General features: G+C 40.3%; 1 protein-coding gene across 7 annotated transcripts in view; it reads right to left on the bottom strand.

Moving 5' to 3' along the window:
- ate1 (arginyltransferase 1) overlaps positions 1–19565 on the bottom strand; it is a 153448-nt gene that overhangs the window by 78422 nt on the left and 55461 nt on the right. For all 7 annotated transcript variants that reach the window (XM_033033808.1, XM_033033804.1, XM_033033801.1 and 4 more), the window contains one exon: positions 6055–6236. In XM_033033808.1, coding sequence (XP_032889699.1) covers positions 6055–6236 — 182 coding nt within the window. The remainder of the gene's footprint in view (positions 1–6054; positions 6237–19565) is intronic.

Raw genomic sequence — 19565 nt, 5'->3', positions numbered from 1 at the left:
CTACTCCTAGTGGTAGAAAATATAACAACCTTTGAAAAACATTTTATTGAAATCTGTACTGGATTTAGGAAAAGACTGGTTTTGTCCTCCTTTTCCTGAATGCTTTAAAGTCAAAACATTCTCCCTACATTCAATTTGTTGAGAACTTTAATCAGAGTAACCCCATTAACTTTCCTATTTTGAAAGTACAATATCAGCCTCTTCCATCTTTTAGTTTTTTTGGCTTAGAGATACAACGTGGAACAGGCCCTTCGGCCCACCGAGTCCACGCCGACCAGCGGTCCCTGCACATTAACACTATCCTACACACACTAGGGACAATTTACATTATACTAAGCCAAATAATCTACAAACCAACACGTCTTCGGACTGTGGGAGAAAATTTCGAAGAAAACCCACGCGGTCACAGGGAGAACGTACAAACTCCATACAGACAGCACCCAGGTCTCTGGCACTGTAAGCACTGTGAGGCAGCAATTCTACCGCTGCACCATTGAGCCGCTCGACAAGTTCTGATAAAATACTTGAGTCCTTTTTTATGCACCCTAGTGGGTGCCATTAATGGTTTTATTATTGCCATATAGAAACATAGAAATTAGGTGCAGGAGTAGGCCATTCGGCCCTTCGAGCCTGCACCGCCATTCAATATGATCATGGCTGATCATCCAACTCAGTATCCCGTACCTGCCTTCTCTCCATACCCTCTGATCCCCTTAGCCACAAGGGCCACATCTAACTCCCTCTTAAATATAGCCAATGAACTGGCCTCGACTACCCTTTGTGGCAGGGAGTTCCAGAGATTCACCACTCTCTGTGTGAAAAAAGTTATTCTCATCTCGGTTTTAAAGGATTTCCCCCTTATCCTTAAGCTGTGACCCCTTGTCCTGGACTTCCCCAACATCGGGAGCAATCTTCCTGCATCTAGCCTGTCCAACCCCTTAAGAATGTTGTAAGTTTCTATAAGATCCCCTCTCAATCTCCTAAATTCTAGAGAGTATAAACCAAGTCTATCCAGTCTTTCTTCATAAGACAGTCCTGACATCCCAGGAATCAGTCTGGTGAACCTTCTCTGCACTCCCTCTATGGCAATAATGTCCTTCCTCAGATTTGGAGACCAAAACTGTACGCAATACTCCAGGTGTGGTCTCACCAAGACCCTGTACAACTGCAGTAGAACCTCCCTGCTCCTATACTCAAATCCTTTTGCTATGAAAGCTAACATACCATTCGCTTTCTTCACTGCCTGCTGCACCTGCATGCCCACTTTCAATGACTGGTGTACCATGACACCCAGGTCTCGCTGCATCTCCCCTTTTCCTAGTCGGCCACCATTTAGATAATAGTCTGCTTTCCTGTTTTTGCCACCAAAATGGATAACCTCGCATTTATCCACATTATACTGCATCTGCCAAACATTTGCCCACTCACCCAGCCTATCCAAGTCACCTTGCAGTCTCCTAGCATCCTCCTCACAGCTAACACTGCCCCCCAGCTCAGTGTCAACCGCAAACTTGGAGATATTGCCTTCAATTCCCTCATCCAGATCATTAATATATATTGTAAATAGCTGGGGTCCCAGCACTGAGCCTTGCGGTACCCCACTAGTCACTGCCTGCCATTGTGAAAAGGACCCATTTACTCCTACTCTTTGCTTCCTGTTTGCCAGCCAGTTCTCTATCCACATCAATACTGAACCCCCAATGCCGTGTGCTTTAAGTTTGTATACTAATCTCTTATGTGGGACCTTGTCGAAAGCCTTCTGGAAGTCCAGATACACCACATCCACTGGTTCTCCCCTATCCACGCTACTAGTTACATCCTCGAAAAATTCTATAAGATTCGTCAGACATGATTTACCTTTTGTAAATCCATGCTGACTTTGTCCAATGATTTCACCACTTTCCAAATGTGCTGCTATCCCATCTTTAATAACTGACTCTAGCAGTTTCCCCACTACCGATGTTAGACTAACTGGTCTGTAATTCCCCGATATGTCTGGGAATTACATCTGAAAGGTGGTTTTCTCACCAAACTTTGATGCACGGTTAACATAAATTTGTTGCATTTAATTTTTCTCTTTCTCTAGAAGTAAAATCCTTTGCTTGTTTTACTATTGCCTTCCAGTATTCTGTCACATGCTACTCCTCCCAATTTGGTCTGTAAATTTTGAAATTAGACTTTATATTCCTGAAAAATATTAACCTCAATGTTAAATTATATCCCACCTGCAAATCTAAGAAATTATTAACTGTGTGCTTCCATTTTGCAGCTCATTTCTTTCCTTTACTTCTACTTCACATGTTCTAACCTTGGGCATGAGTCTGTGGTGCCTTACTTCAGGACTTTAAAATCCAAATTCCTGATATTTACTCCATTACCTTTGCCTGCATTTGCTATTACCTCAAATACAAAGTTGAATATGCCTGACATTTCCTCCTGAAATCTGAGTTTACAATCATTATATTTTTGGTTTCTACATATTTATTCTCTTAAAGGTTTTCAGCTAAAATTCAATTATCTTCGAGTTGCAATTTTAAACTATGCCTAACAGAAACATACTATTGTCCTTTTTGAATATAGGAATCAGATGAACTGTCTTTCATGTCTACAACACTTTTTTCTGCTTAAAATGTTTTAAACGTTCACTTCAATCTCCAAATGTTTTTTAAATATTTGGTATAATCTGCTGTAGCTAAAATGCAAAACATCTACGGGTCAGGCAGCATCTGTGGAGGGAAATGGACAGTTGATGTTTTGGGCTGAGATCCTGCATCTGGACTAAAAGAATGGAAGGCAGAAAGCCAGCATAAAGAACAGTACATAAAAATGTATCTGAATTCTTAAACGCTGATTTGTTTCTGTGAAATTCTTTTTTTTGTACTTTATAGCACATTCTTCACTCAGTCTGTCAACTCATCCATCCGTGCCAATTTATTAGGCAAGCAACTACTGAATCCTTTATGATTTGCAGTATTGTTGTAATAATCTACTTGACAAGAGGACTAGTTTGTTGGCTCACAGAGAACCGTCAGATCAGCTATGAACAGGTTTGAATGTTTTAATTTCCATCAGAACTGAATTTACGTCAAAGGTGGTTTGAAATTGAAAGAGAAGCAATATATAATAACATATCCCATTTCCCAATTACTGCCAGGCCACAGGAAATTAGAAATTAAAATATCATATTTTAAACAATCAGTCCTCTAACATTTATTTGATCGAGGTACTCTGATTTTTTTTTACTGGGGAGTTTGAATGATGATCTGCAACCAGAATATATTTTGGTTGAGTTTAGCAGAGCTGATTTCGTAACCAGGGTCCTTGGTCAAGAATCAGAATAAGATCACAACACCAGTCGTGGTGGTTCCAGAGCACTTTCTCCGAAAGCATATTCTCTTTGGTAAATGGGCACTTGGAACTAAACCAATCCATAATACACGTATGACATGATGCATGGGATGTTAGGAGGGAGGAAGTTTCTTTCGATAACTTATCTAATCATAAACTTAAAATAGAGATGAAAATGGTAATTTAGTTATATCAATGGAATGAACTCACTTAAAAACCTGATACAATGAAGTAGAAATTGATTTAACTGTATTATGCACAAAAAGGTGGATAACTGGAATTCCAATCTTGGAATTCTTAAGAAACATGAACAGCTAGTTCAGTTAGGTATGTTGCAAAACTTACCTTCAGCGGCGCTGCAGTTCTGTCGCTGCCCGTGTGTGCGACTTTGGCGCCTTTGAGAGGGGGGCGGGTTTAAAACGCGATTTTCTCTAGGCTATTGAAATCGAGGTTGTTCAGCCTGCCTAGTTGCTGACGAAAAATCGCTGCGACATTAGATCGCTGCAGCTATTTTTAAACTAAATTGGGTTATTTAATTGTTATAGTAGATTAAAAATCATCCTCTAAAGCCGCGAACGCCAACAACGGGACGGATCTTATGTAGGGGACAAGGCAAGGTAGGTTGTTTATTTTTACATTTAAAAGTGCTTTTTAAGATCCCTTTATTCTAAATTTTAAGTTGTGAGTACGTGACTTGGGGGCCCATTGAAACCCGCAGTATGGGCTTCAAATCAACCGCAATGGAAACGTTCCAAACCATCGCGTTCCAGAAAAACCCACTCGCAAGCTGATTTAAATGGCTATGAATTTACACCAATTGAACACTAAATTCCTTCCATTTGGCCCATAAATTAATGTCAATGAGATTTAAAAATCATGTTTTATTGTGAATTCTTGTGTGAATGTTCGTTGGATACTTAGGCTATTTAAAAATGTTAATCTTTTCTTAAGAAATGGATAGATGTTTAGATCTAGTAATTGAATTTTGGAATTAGCTACAATTGGGTAACTAATTATATGCTTTAATTTCAGGTCATCCGTAAGATTGTTTAATATTTGTTTCAGAATGCTTCAATCTACAATAACTGAACATTACTTTCAGTTTTCTTAATTTTTAATAAAGTTTTGGGCTTTTGACTGTTCTTGATCACAGCTTTTGTGTTAAGTCAATGGAAAATCAATAGGGAACAAGATGCTAATTTCTGAGTATGAAAATGGCCATAACTTTTTTAATACTGTGATATGAAAGTGAATTAGGTTTCAAATTAAACTTATTTTTATGCTTTATCTGATGGGATAAATTGCAGACTTGATTTTTTAAATCTCAAAATTTTGTAACATTGCTAGTTCATTGCAACAATTATATTGGGAAAAAAATCTGTCAATAATCTGTCTAATCATCAACTAAATATTTCAGGTCAAATTTCCCATCCAATAGCACAGTTTTCAAATCTAGCTGTCTTTTTATTATGACTAAGCTAAGGGGAAATCCAGGAAATGTGCAAGAAGCTAGAAACATTCCATTCCCATCCACGCAACTGACTGTAAACTCCAACATTGATGGGAAAATGTAGATATACATTGTTCTATACCTTCCAAAATAAAGCCAATTCTGTCAAGGCAGCACTTTGAGACGGTAATCCACGCCTTTGTTACCACTCGGCTGGATTACTGCAATGCACTGTATGTGGGGGTTAGTGGGTCCTCCATCGCCCGTCTCCAGATGGTACAGAATGCAGCTGTACGTCTTTTAACTGGCACACGTAAACATGAGCACATTTCGCACATTTTAGCCTCACTCCACTGGTTGCCTATTCAGTTTACGATCCATTTAAAAATTCTTTTATTTGCTTTTAAATCCCTGAATGGTCTTGCCCCACCCTACCTATCTGAGCTTCTACACCCTTATACACCCGCCCGCTCTCTCAGGTCAGATAATCAGCTGCTCCTGAGTGGGCCTAAAACTAAGCTGAAGCTCAGAGGGGACCGTGCCTTTGCTGTGTCGGCACCCAAATTATGGAACGATCTGCCTCTCCACATTAAACAGGCCTCTTCACTGTCTGTTTTTAAATCACTTCTTAAAACCCATCTCTTCTCCGTGGCCTTTGATACCCAGTAAGATGTCGACTTTATTTACTTGATTTAATTTCTTATTTTGATTGCTTTTATTGCGTGGCTATTATTTTTACTCATGTTTTATGTCTTTTAATTTATTGTTGTATTTCATATGTAATTTTTGTGCCTTATGTGAGCTGTTATGTTATGTTCTGTTATGTTGTCTGTTTATGATGTCTTGTTTATTCTTCTGTACAGCACTTTGGTCAACATTGGTTGTTTTAAAGTGCTTAACAAATAAAGTTGGATTGGATTGGATTGGATTCCATAAAATCAATAAAGATAAATGGCAGAGGCAAAATTACCAGCTCTCATGTGTCACAGATCAGAGTATACACACTTTTGTTTTAATTACAAATTAATCATTCTTATGGACTCGAGCAACAACAACAGAACAATGTGTGAGATTTTTCAATGCAAGGATAAACTCCTTAATCAAAAATGCTGAATGAGCGGATCTGGTTTCATGTTAAATCGCAGACTAATCTAAAGGCAATCACAGACTAACCTAAAGACAACTATCACTTTACTCTCCATACAAATATCTGGTCTGTGCATCAATGTACATTGAAAAGCAAAATAAAATCTCACCTGACTGCAGAATAAACACCCAATGATAAGAATGCATAATCTGGATCGTAATAAAGGTACACAGAGGAGACAGCACGAGGAAGAATATCGATTACTCCAACTGCAATAATCTTTCCATCCAACCAGTACTGTTGATGAAATGATCCATAACCCAAATCAGGACCATCAGGTGGATTCTCTGCCTAGAAAGGAAGAAATTTTGTAAGTGCTTGCCCAAGCAATTTCATATAACCCAACAATTAAAAAAACCCTCAAAACTGATCTTGTGAATTGTGCCTAATACCTTGGCCTTAACTCAGTTAATGGGGTGGAAGATTGCAACCTTCACGTGGTCCGCCCTGTTTCGACTAATGCAATCAACTCGACGTGCACAAACGGAAGATCAAATAGAACAAGTTGTCCAACAACTTTAGGCTGTGCACGCCACACGAAAGAAGAAGAACTCAGTTAATTGTGCCGATTTGGTTACTTCAAAAAATGCCATTGATGTAACATTAACATTTGGCGTTTCCATAGGGAGGAATTACACAACTTTTTCCATGAGTTTATTTTAATTCCCTTAAAATATTCCCAATGTTAAAACACTTCCATCAATATTCCCATATTCTTTCTCTGAAAATTAAATATTCTGTAATTAGCCTTGTTAAAACCAAACATGAGACTTGAACAACACTGCTTGGCTGCCCAAAAACCTTTGATTTTTCTTCCTCAATCTGGAAACCACACCATTGTACTATCAATGGGCACCACACAGCCTTGTAATACTTTGAAATAGTTCCACTTATTACAAACCGTGATACAGAATATTAATATACTAATTCAATGAAGGGATATCACAGTTTATCTTGATCCTATCCCCTCTGATGCTAGCTCCCAATAGTTGTCGTAAACTAGTTGACACAACACCCAGGGTGTGGAGAAATAAGGGAATTTTAATAAGAAATGTTACGGTGCTGAATATCATTCGAAATACCTATTGATAATCAAGGTAAACCTTAAATAGAGATTTGTGTTAAAATGTACAGTGTTATATCTATATTCAGATTTAAAGTACATTAAAAAGGAAAGTGACTCTTGGGTTGTTATTTATTCTTGGGTTTTTCTGGTCTCAAATTATTTTTGCTCCCTGAAGTGCAATCCTTCATAGACCATAGATAGATATAACTAAAGTGTTAGACAGAATCAGAGACTGACTAATGCAGTGAAACAACTGTTCCCCTTGTTTTTCCTGAAAAATCAGCGACAGGTGATATTTCAGGCTGGGACCCTTCTTCACTGATTTTTTTTGGGGTAGGGAGTGTGAGGGAGAAGAAAGCTGGAAGAAAGGAGGGGCAGGACAAAGCCCAGCTGGTAATAGGTCGATACAGGTGAGGAGGGTATTTACTAGGCAGATGGTGGACAAGGGTCAGAGATGAGAGGACAAAAGGTGTGAGACAAAAGGATTCAAGAGTTGTGAATTGGGAAGCAAGAGAAAGGAATGCTGGCAAGGGGATAGGGAGGGTGCGAGTCCATGTGGGGCTCTGGCGAGAGGGTGGAAGGAGGGAGTGGTTGTGGGGGGGGGGGGGGGGGGGGGGGGGGGGGGGGGAGAGGGAGAGTGTTCTATAGTTACCTAAAATGAAGGAATTCAATGTTCATACCATTGTTGGAAGCTACCTAAGTGAAACATCTGCAATCAGGTTTCCGTCTGCCAACAGTAAAAAGGAATAATCAGTCATATCATTCAATATGACCATGACAGTATGCCACTCTACTGTTCAATTTATCTGTATCCTTTAACAGAGGTGAATTTGGTGTCGCCTTTAATTACATGCACTTGAACTCATTTTTGAAGCAGTTTATATCTATTTTAGTAGAGGTAATAAAGAATGAATATCTACCAGTTTGGTTTAATTTTTTTGCTTTAATGTGGATGCCAATGCAATAGTTTCAGCATTTACTGAAATCTTGCCTGAAAATAAAAACTTTGTATCATTGTTTCTGCTCCACTGAGGCTTATTCATCAGACATTAGTTCAGAATTTCTCACTTTGCTGCTACTGCAGAACCAGACCTCTGCTAGTAATTCATTCTCTGAGACGGATCACCTTAAAGCTTTTAGAAAGACAGGGTGCCTTGATTCTTTGAGTTTAATCAAATAACATAGAAAACAAACATATCAAAGGGGTAAATGAAATTAGGAGTGGGCTGATATAGTTTAATCTATCTATTCCAAGCCATTCTTAACATTTACATTGCTTAACCAAAGGTAATCCTTTAAATATCTGTATTTGGAAGCTATAAATTGGGACCAATGCTCTTGGTATGTTTGTCAATGTAACAGGCCATGCACAAATTAAGAAAATTGGAATTCCGTCATCATTAATGGAGTTCAGCACTTTTTTGCTTTGTGGGATGCTGCGTTGGCACTATAATGGTCTTACCCTGTTCCAAGACACCAGTGATCAAATTATGGTTTGCTTGCCAGTATTTCAGGACTGATATTGTGAAGGCCACAGCAACTATACATCATTAAGTTAAAAAACTCCATATTTTCAAAAAATGGAGAATACTAATAAAGCACACCAATGTTGGAATGGATTTATTTTATTGGACATCATAAATAAGTGACCTTGATCATTAGGTTTCCAATGCTATAGAAATAACAATCTCACTCAACAAGAATGGTAACAGAGCACTCATGGTTAATACATTTTAGGACAACCTTGTAAATAACATAACAAAGTAAAAGTCTGTCCAAATCAAACAAAGTCAGCTGGAGCTTATAATAATTGTTTGCGCATGTACTAAAATTAGAGGCACAATTGAACCACCAGCCTTGCAACAAGAAAACTAGTACAAAATATAAGCAAAGTAGTTTCTTTTAAGTAGAGGTATGATCTCATCCAAGTGGCCCTCAATTTACCCATTAGTTTGGAAAAAACGTGTTTTTAAAACAAAATCACAAATTATCTATTACAAATTATAAAGAATTTTAGTCTAAGACTGATCACACTGAAGCATTTATAATAAGTTCTTGAATTGTGATGCAATTACTTTATATCTTTCTTATCTAAACTCAGGTTGACCATTAGGGCATGTGCTTGCCAAAGTTTGCTGTGATTATTGACGCTAAATTATCTGATCCAAAATGCAGTACGTATTTACAACACAGCATTGTTGGGTACCTTTGCTTTTGAATGAAAAGGTTCAGTCCACTCTTCTCACTCCACAGACATGAGTGCCAACATTTAGGAGGATGCCCCTGTGCAATGCTGAGGGGATGTTACATGTCAGAAATCCCACCTTTTGAATGACATGTTAATTCAAGGCTGTGTTTGCTCTTATAGATAGTAGGGCAAATCCGGAGGCATTATATCAAGGAAAAGGTGAATTGCCTAGTGACCTAGCCAATGTTGATATCTCAAACTCGACTCTCAGAATCAAATTTTCTGGCTTTCATTTAAGTGCCTCATGTGGGAACTTGATATGCACAAACTAATTCTTGCTTTTCCTTCATGTTATCACAGTGGCTATACTTCAAAAGTACTTAATTGCTATAATCTATTTGGAACTTTGTGAAAGCAAAGTGAAGGGTACTGTATATACAAGTCTTCAGTTTGCTTGCTTTCCTAAAGGAAAATACCTACTTTATGACATTTACATTTCATATTGTCTAAAAAGAAAAAATATTTTCAAAATGGAAATACCATGATATGGATAATAATCCCATTTTAAAGATCAAATAAATAGGAAATCTAAACCCAGTTGATTCCCCTAAATCTATTTGAAAAATATTGATACAGTGACAGAACATGCAAACAAGATAAGACAATTGTACAAGACAATTTTGTTTGAATCATTAATCCATCAAAATACCAAGGCGGCTATTGAGGGAATAAAATAAATTGGACCAGTTGAGGATGTCCTGGCAAAACATCAGTGCAAAATAATCTAGCCTTTAACCTTCTACTGCTGAATACTGACACTGAGAGCCAAGTTGGTATATTTTCCAAAATATATTTTTCACTAAAATACTCCTTTCAAATGTGCTTTTGAAAGCAGCTTTCTTTATCCAGCCTCAATATATTTACTACCAGGATGAAAAGAGTTATGAACTATGCATCCTCCAGTGATCTAAACTTATAAAATTCAGTCTGTATAGGTTTCCAATATAAATAGAACCACCATCAAAGCATATTTTAAAACCTTTCAAAATCAGCCTCTTAAAAACTGAGTACCATAGTAACATTGAAAAATATAAACATAAATACAAATGCTTCGGATTTTGTTGGCACCTGTAGCAGCACAAATCCGTTGCTGCATAGAAACATAGAAAATAGGTGCAGGAGTAGGCCATTCGGCCCTTCGAGCCTGCACCGCCATTCAATATGATCATGGCTGATCATCCAACTCAGTATCCCATCCCTGCCTTCTCGCCATACCCCCTGATCCCTTTAGCCACAAGGGCCACATCTAACTCCCTCTTAAATATAGCCAATGAACTGGCCTCAACTACCTTCTGTGGCAGAGAATTCCAGATTCACCACTCTCTGTGTAAAAAATGATTTTCTCATCTCGGTCCTAAAAGACTTCCCTCTTATCCTTAAACTGGACCCCTAGTTCTGGACTTCCCCATCATCGGGAATAATCTTCCTGCATCTAAACTGTCCAACCCCTTAAGAATTTTGTAAGTTTCTATAAGATCCCCCCGCAATCTTCTAAATTCTAGCGTGTGGGCATGTGGGCACTGCGCATGGTGGGGGGAGGGGCAGTTATTGGACACCACTTAACTGGGCAATAACAAAGCAAAGACTTTGCATTGTGCGGTGCATCATTGCTATGTGGCACGTCTAAGTGTAGGAATGTGACTCTGTTAAGAGGGCGAGCCTGGGGTAGGAGGAGTATCAGATAGATGCAAGAATGTAAAATGCTGCAGAAGTTGAAATTGTTAGTATTTTAGGTCATTTTGTTATCTATCTATCTATCTATCTATCTATCTATCTATCTATCTATCTATCATATATTAAAACTCTGTGCCTGCCGCCTGCCGTCCGTCCGGCTGCCTTTCTGCCTTTTGATTCGTTCCATCGTGTGATGTCACAATGCCCAATACTCGCAGATTTCTAATGGGAACGGATTCATTTACATATGACTTTGCAGGAGCCCCAGCGCCTGGTGAACGTTCCATCGTGTGATGTCACAATGCCCAATGCTCAAATACATTGTTGCCATAGAGGGAGTACAGAGAAGGTTCACCAGACTGATTCCTGGGATGTCAGGACTTTCATATGAAGAAAGACTGGATAGACTCGGCTTGTACATGCTAGAATTTAGAAGATTGAGGGGGGATCTTATAGAAACGTACAAAATTCTTAAGGGGTTGGACAGGCTAGATGCAGGAAGATTGTTCCGGATTTTGGGGAAGACAAGAACAAGGGGTCACAGTTTAAGGATAAGGGGTAAATCTTTTAGGACCGAGATGAGAAAAACATTTTTCACACAGAGTGGTGAATCTCTGGAATTCTCTGCCACAGAAGGTAGTTGAGGCCAGTTCATTGGCTATATTTAAGAGGGAGTTAGATGTGGCCCTTGTGGCTAAGGGGATCAGAGGGTATGGAGAGAAGGCAGGTACGGGATACTGAGTTGGATGATCAGCCATGATCATATTGAATGGTGGTGCAGGCTAGAAGGGCCGAATGGCCTACTCCTGCACTTAATTTCTATGTTTCCCTCTCCTCACCCCTCTCCCACCCATCCCTCTCTCCCCCACCCCCCTTCCCTCTCTACCCCATCCCCTTCCCTCTCTCCCCACCCCTTCCTCCTACCCCTCTGTTCCTCTTCCACCACTCCCCCGTCCCTCTTCCACCACTCCCGCTACCCCTCCCTCCCTCCCCACTCTCCCCCTTCTCTCCTCCCCCTTTCCCTCTCCTCACCCCTCCCCCACCCACTTCCCTCTCCCCCACCCCCTTCCCTCCCTACCCCACCCACTTCCCTCTCTCCCCCCCGCCCCCTTCCCCCTACCCCTCTGTCCCTCTTCCATCACTTCCCCTCTCCTCCTCCCTCCCACTCTTCCACCTCTCCCCCCTCCCCACTCTTTCCCCTCTCTCCCCCCACCCCTCTCCCCCTCCCTCCCTCCTCCTTCCCCCACATCTCTCTCCCCATCCCCCTCTCTCACCCCCTACTCCGCTCTCCTTTCCTTCCCAAATCTGTCCCGTTTCCTCCTCCTCCTCTCCCGTCCCTCCCCTCTTCTCACCCCCCCCTCCCCCTACCTGTGTGTTTGGGGGGTGGTTAATGTGCGTGTGATGCCGCAGCCCCCCCCCCCGCAAACACCGTTGGGGAAACAGACCTAACGGGTCTGCACTTGGTCTAGTTATATATTAAAACTGTGTGCCTGCAGACATCCGGCGTCCATCCGTCCGGCTGCCGGCCGCCTTTCTTCCTTTGATTCCTTGCAACTCCGAAACCAGACGCAGAATCGCCGAGATCTTTTCCATTTCGGTAGAGATTTCACTTTTCTTTCAAAGTATCCACACCTGATTACATTTCGTCGTGTTTATGTACACATTTTTAATCAAATCCTTCTCCCCCCCCCCCCCAATATTTCAAAAATAAACTGGCTTCTCACCCATAGAAGCAGCTCCAGCCCCTGGTGAACGTTCCATCGTGTGATGTCACAATGCCCGATGCTCACAGATGTCCAATCGGAATGGATTCATTTACATATGCCTTTGCAGGAGCACCAGCACCTGGTGAACGTTCCATCGTGCGATGTCACAATGCCCAATGCTCAAAGACATTGTTGCCATAGAGGGAGTACAGAGAAGGTTCACCAGACTGATTCCTGGGTGTCAGGACTTTCATATGAAGAAAGACTGGGTAGACTCGGCTTGTACACGCTAACATTTATAAGATTGAGGGCGGATCTTATAGAAACGTACAAAATTCCTAAGGGGTTGGACAGGCTAGATGCAGGAAGATTGTTCCAGATGTTGGGGAAGTCCAGGACAAGGGGTCACAGTTTAAGGATAAGGGGGAAATCCTTTAGGACAGAGATGAGAATAACATTTTTCACACAGAGAGTGGTGAATCTCTGGAACTCCCTGCCACAGAAGGTAGTCGAGGCCAGTTCATTGGCTATATTTAAGAGGGAGTTAGATGTGGCCCTTGTGGCTAAAGGGATCAGGGGGTATGGAGAGAAGGCAGGTACAGGATACTGAGTTGGATGATCAGCCATGATCACATTGAATGGTGGTGCAGGCTCGAAGGGCCGAATGGCCTACTCCTGCACTTAATTTCTATGTTTCCCTCTCCTCACCTCTCCCCCCCCAAAAAAAAAAGAAAAAAAACCACAAATACCCTCTCTACCAAAAAAACGTCCAGCCGCGAAAAAAGAAAAAACCCATCGTCCCTCCATCACTGCCCCCTACCCCTCTCCTCCTCCTCCCACTCTTCCACCTATCCCCCTTCCCCCCTCCCCCTCCCCCACAATCTCTCTCCCATCCCCCTCCTCACCCCGCTTACCCCGCTCTCCTTCCCTCCCAAATCTGTCCCTGTTCCTCCTCTACTCTCCCCTCCCTCCCTTCTTCTCACCCCCCCCCTCCCCCCCCCGGTGTGTTTGGGGGGTGGTTAATGTGAGTGTGATGCCGCAGCCCCCCCCCCCCCGCAAACGCCGTTGGGGAAACAGACCCAACGGGTCTGCACTTGGTCTAGTAAACATTTAAAATTCATGTTGAAGCCAATGAGGCAAATATGATAAATCTATACTGGAGGTAGACTTTGTTATATGTGATATTCAACAAAAATAGCTTCAACACCATTTTTAATGTAATGCACTCTGCTTTCCATTTCCCATTAGCTGCAAAACATTATGTTTAAGTGTCAAATACAAGTCAATTTCTGCTCAGACCTCATTTAAGCATTTATATGTAGCAGTTACCAAAATAGATTGACGAGGCACTTAAGATCAACACACATGTAATAACATGAAGGTGATATGCTTCTTCTATAATTTGGGTTGATAGCACTTGCATGTTACTCCTAAAAAAGACCATGTTTAAATCCCAGTTTTACATAACATTTCTCTGAAGAAATTTTATCCAATTAAGTATTGGCCGATGCTCAGTCAACGTTACATATTTCATGCACACTCTAGTACATTTACCGACCAAAGAAAACTTGTCAAGGTGAAGGAAGCATTTCTTCATTATATCAGTATAGGGTGATTTCACGAAAAGGTCACTGGAGCGTAGATCCGCACCCACGTGACCGAAAATTTTAACTGGGGGACAAGCGTCACTTCCGGTACATGTTAGTGAATGGGAAAACACGCACTTTCACACCCGTTAAAAACATCGAAAACGGCCCGTTTTTGAGCTGCAATTTACTGTACTAGTCGGGGTGACCGTGAGGCACAGCTACCGAAATTTACAGTCCAAAAAAAAGATAGAAACTAAGGTAAATTCAAGAGGGAGCTGAAGGTGTAAAAACAGCGGAAGTTGTTAGCGGACATTTGCCGTGGAGATTTAAAGATCCAAAATATCGGGAATTATCACGTTTGCTCGCTGCATTTCATCAAAAGTAAGGCATTATTGACTTTTTATCTTTATTCATTTGTTATATGAAAAGTTTTAAAAGTTAAAAATCCGTCAGTAAAATTGCAAAATCGCCCATGGTTCTCAGGTGGGTTTTAACATGCAAAATGAAAATGCTTCTGAAGCTCCATTTACCATTTCAATAATCGTAAACTATCAATGCGTTTTGAAATACATTTTACTGAGATGCAAGCTAAGGAATGGGATAATTGTCAGCTGTTTGTTGGACAAAAGCAGGACATTTTATTATTTGCCAAAATATATTTCTCAATTATTTATTTATTTATCATCTAATAACAGACAAGCCTGCAGCATGGAATGATGTCAACAATCCTGATTGGGCACCCACTGTGAGCAGGATAGACAATGTGCACAAGAACGCCATCAACTTGCAGAGCTATAGATGCTTGAGCTGCAACCAAATCTGCTTTAATACTCTCTTCTTGATGCACGTGCATGGCGTTCTTGTGCACATTGTCTATCCTGCTCACAGTGGGTGCCCAATCAGGATTGTTGACATCATTCCACGCACAAGAACGCCATGCACGTGCAACAAGAAGAGAGTATTAAAGCAGATTTGGTTGCAGCTCAAGCATCTATAGCTCTGCAAGTTGATGGCGTTCTTGTGCACATTGTCTATCCTGCTCACAGTGGGTGCCCAATCAGGATTGTTGACATCATTCCATGCTGCAGGCTTGTCTGTTATTAGATGATAAATAAATAAATAAGTAGTTTGGGTGATTGTGCAGGCTTTAAACAAGAAACATTGAGAAATATATTTTGGCAAATAATAAAATGTCCTGCTTTTGTCCAACAGCTGACAATTATCCCATTCCTTAGCTTGCATCTATGTAAAATTTATTTCAAAACGCATTGATAGTTTACGATTATTTAAATGGTAAATGGAGCTTCAGAAACATTTTCATTTTGCATGTTAAAACCCACCTGAGAACCATGGGCGATTTTGCAATTTTACTGACGGATTTTTAACTTTTAATACTTTTCATATAACAAATGAATAAAGATAAAAAGCCAATAATGCCTACTTTTGATGAAATGCAGCGAGCAAACACGATAATTCCCGATATTTTCGATCTTTAAATCTCCACGGCAAATGTCCGCTAACAACTTCCGCTGTATTTACACCTTCAGCTCCCTCTTGAATTTACCTTAGTTTCTATCTTTTTTTTGGACTGTAAATTTAGGTAGCTGTGCCTCACTGTCACCCCGACTAGTACAGTAAATTGCAGCTCAAAAACGGGCGGTTTTCAATGTTTTTAACGGGTGTGAAAGTGCGTGTTTTCCCATTCACTAACATGTACCGGAAGTGACGCTTGTCCCCCAGTTAAAATTTTCGGTCACGTGGGTGCGGATCTACGCTCCAGTGACCTTTCGTGAAATCACCCTATACACAACTAGATACTAAAACACATGGAAGAGGAAAAAAATAAATTAGTAGTGGAGAAAACCACCTGACACTTTGAGCCCACTCCACAATTCAGCAGGATCATGGCTGATATTCTCTCTTGGCACTATTTTCCAACACCATCCCAGTACCCCTTCAATACATTAGCATTCAAAAATCTTTCATTTTGATTGAATTCAATGGCTGAGCCACCAAAATCCTCATAAGGTGTCAAGATAAATTTATTTCCTAAATGTCAACGCTTCATTCTGAGACTTAAGGGCATGCCCCACTTGACGATTTTTTTCGGCGACTGTTGGCGTCATATCAGGGTCGCCGAACATTTCAAAATCCAGCGGCTACAAAAAATGTTGCGACACTTGAAAAAACACCGCACGTCAATACGTCATCACGTCGCAAATTTTTCAGTGACCTGATACGTCAGTCAATTATGCCAGCAGTCGCCGAAAAAAATCGGCAAGTAGGACAGGCTCTTTATGATCCCTGGTTCTCGACTCCTCAGCCAAAGGAAATCGTCTCTCAGCCTTCTCCAAATTACTTGCTAAGTATCAGTCTTTCGAATAAGTATCGTTTGCGAACAAGGTATATATCTTCATTTTCACCTGTAATTGCCTAAGTGTGGGGAGTATCTTAAGATGTTGAGGAATGTAAAAGTCACCAGCGACATTTGATGGCAATGTTCTGTACAGCACATCAGCATGTACAATTTTGATTTATAAGGATAATTACAAAAAACATTTTTAGAAAGAGTGGAAGCAAAGACTGCAATAACACAGTATGTATTTTACATAGGTACACAAAAAAGCTGGAGAAACTCAGCGGGTGCAGCAGCATCTATGGAGCGAAGGAAAAAGGCAACGTTTTGGGCCGAAACCCTTCTTCAGTATTTTACATAGCTGTGTACAATTACAGCTATATATGCAGGGTGGCATATAAAATATATTTCGACTTGCAAATGGCTATAAAATAGCTTCAAAAAACCATCTTCAGCTTCATGAACATTACAAACTATCACAAAGCCTGGTAAATTATATAAACTCAGTTTGCATTGATGTGATAAAAGCTTATTTCCTCTATGTTGGAATACACTTTATTTGCCTTCAGCACTTTGAAATCCAAAGATTTCCAGTTTAATGTAGAAAGTAATAACTCTCCATAGATGAGCCCATTGAATTAACACGTTTGTAGAATAGCAAAATATCAACTTCATTTCCAGTTGTTACTGATAAACATTAAATTATCAAGGATGTCCCAATTCAGTAAGGTGCTGACTGAAAAACGGGAGCTTATATTTGATTTGAATTAGTTTTCCGTATGCATAATTTAAACTATTTCTTAAAGAAACCAGGAGTTAAAACCAATATCTAATGAAATGTAAGAGTTCAATTATTTATTGCCGGAGAACTAAAAAACGGGCAATGTTCATAATACCCAGATAAGCCAAAACAATGTAAGAGAATAAATCCATGCGGAATTCCAAACAGTGTGGTGCAAAGTCAGAGGGCCCGAAATTCAACTTCTAAAAACACACACTGAGATAATGCTTTGTGGGAGACCAGTGCAAGGATTGAAACACTTAAGCAGACCTAATCATAATCTTTTGCCCATTACTGCACAGTAACCACAAGTCATTTCACAGTTTTTACAAGCCTTCTGAGACTAACCTGTGCTAAACACACACCATGTGTGCGCCTCTTATAAGAGATCGTCACACCTCCAATCACTGCTTGTGGACTTTTTGCAGCTCAGGGAGCAGAGTTTGCAGGAACAGGGACAATATTAATCGTGCAGGCCTTGATATCCTGGTTGGCTGGTCAACTAAAGTAATAAGGATGGGGGTCCGAAAAGTAATTCAAGTACAAAATGAAGCACCCAGTAAGAGGAGGTAACCAGTGGGGTCAATTACAGGAGTTAAGTTCCCTGGACCAATTTCTACGGCTGGAAAATGTTTAATGATCTCACACACATGCACAGGATCACATTAACAAAGTGCGTCTCTTAGCAATTGCACAACAAAAATTACTTGTCACTTTGGAATACACTAGAAAAAAAACACCCAGCAGCAATTCTTAGCAATTACCCGACATTCACATCCCCTAACACACACACACCTCTTTCACCTTGCACTAATTATAAAAATTCTGGCAGCTTTATCTGGAATAATGTACATACTCTAGGAAGAATACCTGCAGTTAAAGGAGCAACAAAGTTTCATCAGGTTGACTTCTGGGATGAGGAGTTTTCAATTGCAATGACATTAAGCAGCTAAGGCTTGTACTCAACATAGAAGCATTGGTGGTCTCATTGAAAATTATAAAACACTCATGATTTGGTTGAGGTGGAGTTGCCGTTATCCCTGCTTGGGATGTCTAGACTCAGGGGTCACAATCTCAAAATAACTGATCAGGAATAGGTCTCAAATTAACTGGTCAGCTGTAGAAATGGGAGAGGTAAAATTATCTTATTGATATCTAGCAGACATGAAGGGCTGAATGGCCTACTTCCTCTTCTTACATTCTTAAATGATGGCTTTTTTACTTGGAAGAAAAATAGATTTTCTATCAGCTAACTCTGGAAAAAGTAGCATTAAGCATTTAAATTTCTACGTAATTTATTTTGTTTGGTATTGGAGAACAGCTTAGAGGCAGAGACACCAAAGCAAATGTTTCTGGGATTCGATGTCCTGATGTTGAACATTTTTTTCTGCGTATCATTGTGTTAAAAGGGTTATCTAATGAGAACGTTAAATTAAACATCTTTTCATCATTTTGCTTCGTTTTATAGGAGCACGAAACTGGAGGCATTAGGGTAAGGTGGAAAAGGCAATGAAATTGGAGAAGAAGATTATAAACAAACAGAAAATCAGAGGAGAGGGAGACTCAAATAAAATTGAAGATGAGGGAAATAAACTTTGGGAGAAGAGTTATTGATGCTTGTGATTTAAATTGTATTTAACCTTCAATAACAAGAAATTAGTGGTTATCTTGTGTAAGTAAAGCCCTGTAGTGAGCTACTATGAACAAAGTACTCGGTCAAGCAGCATCGCAGAGGGAACGCTCAGACACATCTCGGGTCAGAACCCTTCGGACTGATGTCTAAAGATGGGTCACGCCCCGAAGCATCATATGTTCATTCCCTCATTGCAGCTGCCTGACCCACTAACTTCCTCCAGCAATTTTTTTTGCTTACGATTCCAGCATCTGCAGTCTTTTGTGTCTCTCTTGCTGCACACTATGTTAAGAGTTCATCTAAGTACATTTACTTAAATATAGAAACATAGAAAATAGGTGCAGGAGGAGGCCATTTGGCCCTTGAGCCAGCACCGCCATTCATTGTGATCATTGCTGATCTTCCACAATCAGTAACCCGTGCCTGCCTTCTCCCCATACCCCTTGATTCTGCTAGCCCCAAGAGCTCTATCTAACACTCTTTTTAAATCATCCAATGAATTGGCCTATACTACCTTCTGTGGCAGAGAATTCCACAATTTCACTACTCTCTGGGTGAAAAAGTTTT

Source organism: Amblyraja radiata, chromosome 15 (genome assembly GCF_010909765.2).
Source record: "Amblyraja radiata isolate CabotCenter1 chromosome 15, sAmbRad1.1.pri, whole genome shotgun sequence".
NCBI lineage: Eukaryota > Metazoa > Chordata > Chondrichthyes > Rajiformes > Rajidae > Amblyraja > Amblyraja radiata.
Note: the sequence above shows the minus strand (reverse complement) of the source record. Positions and strands in the feature narration are given on the sequence as shown.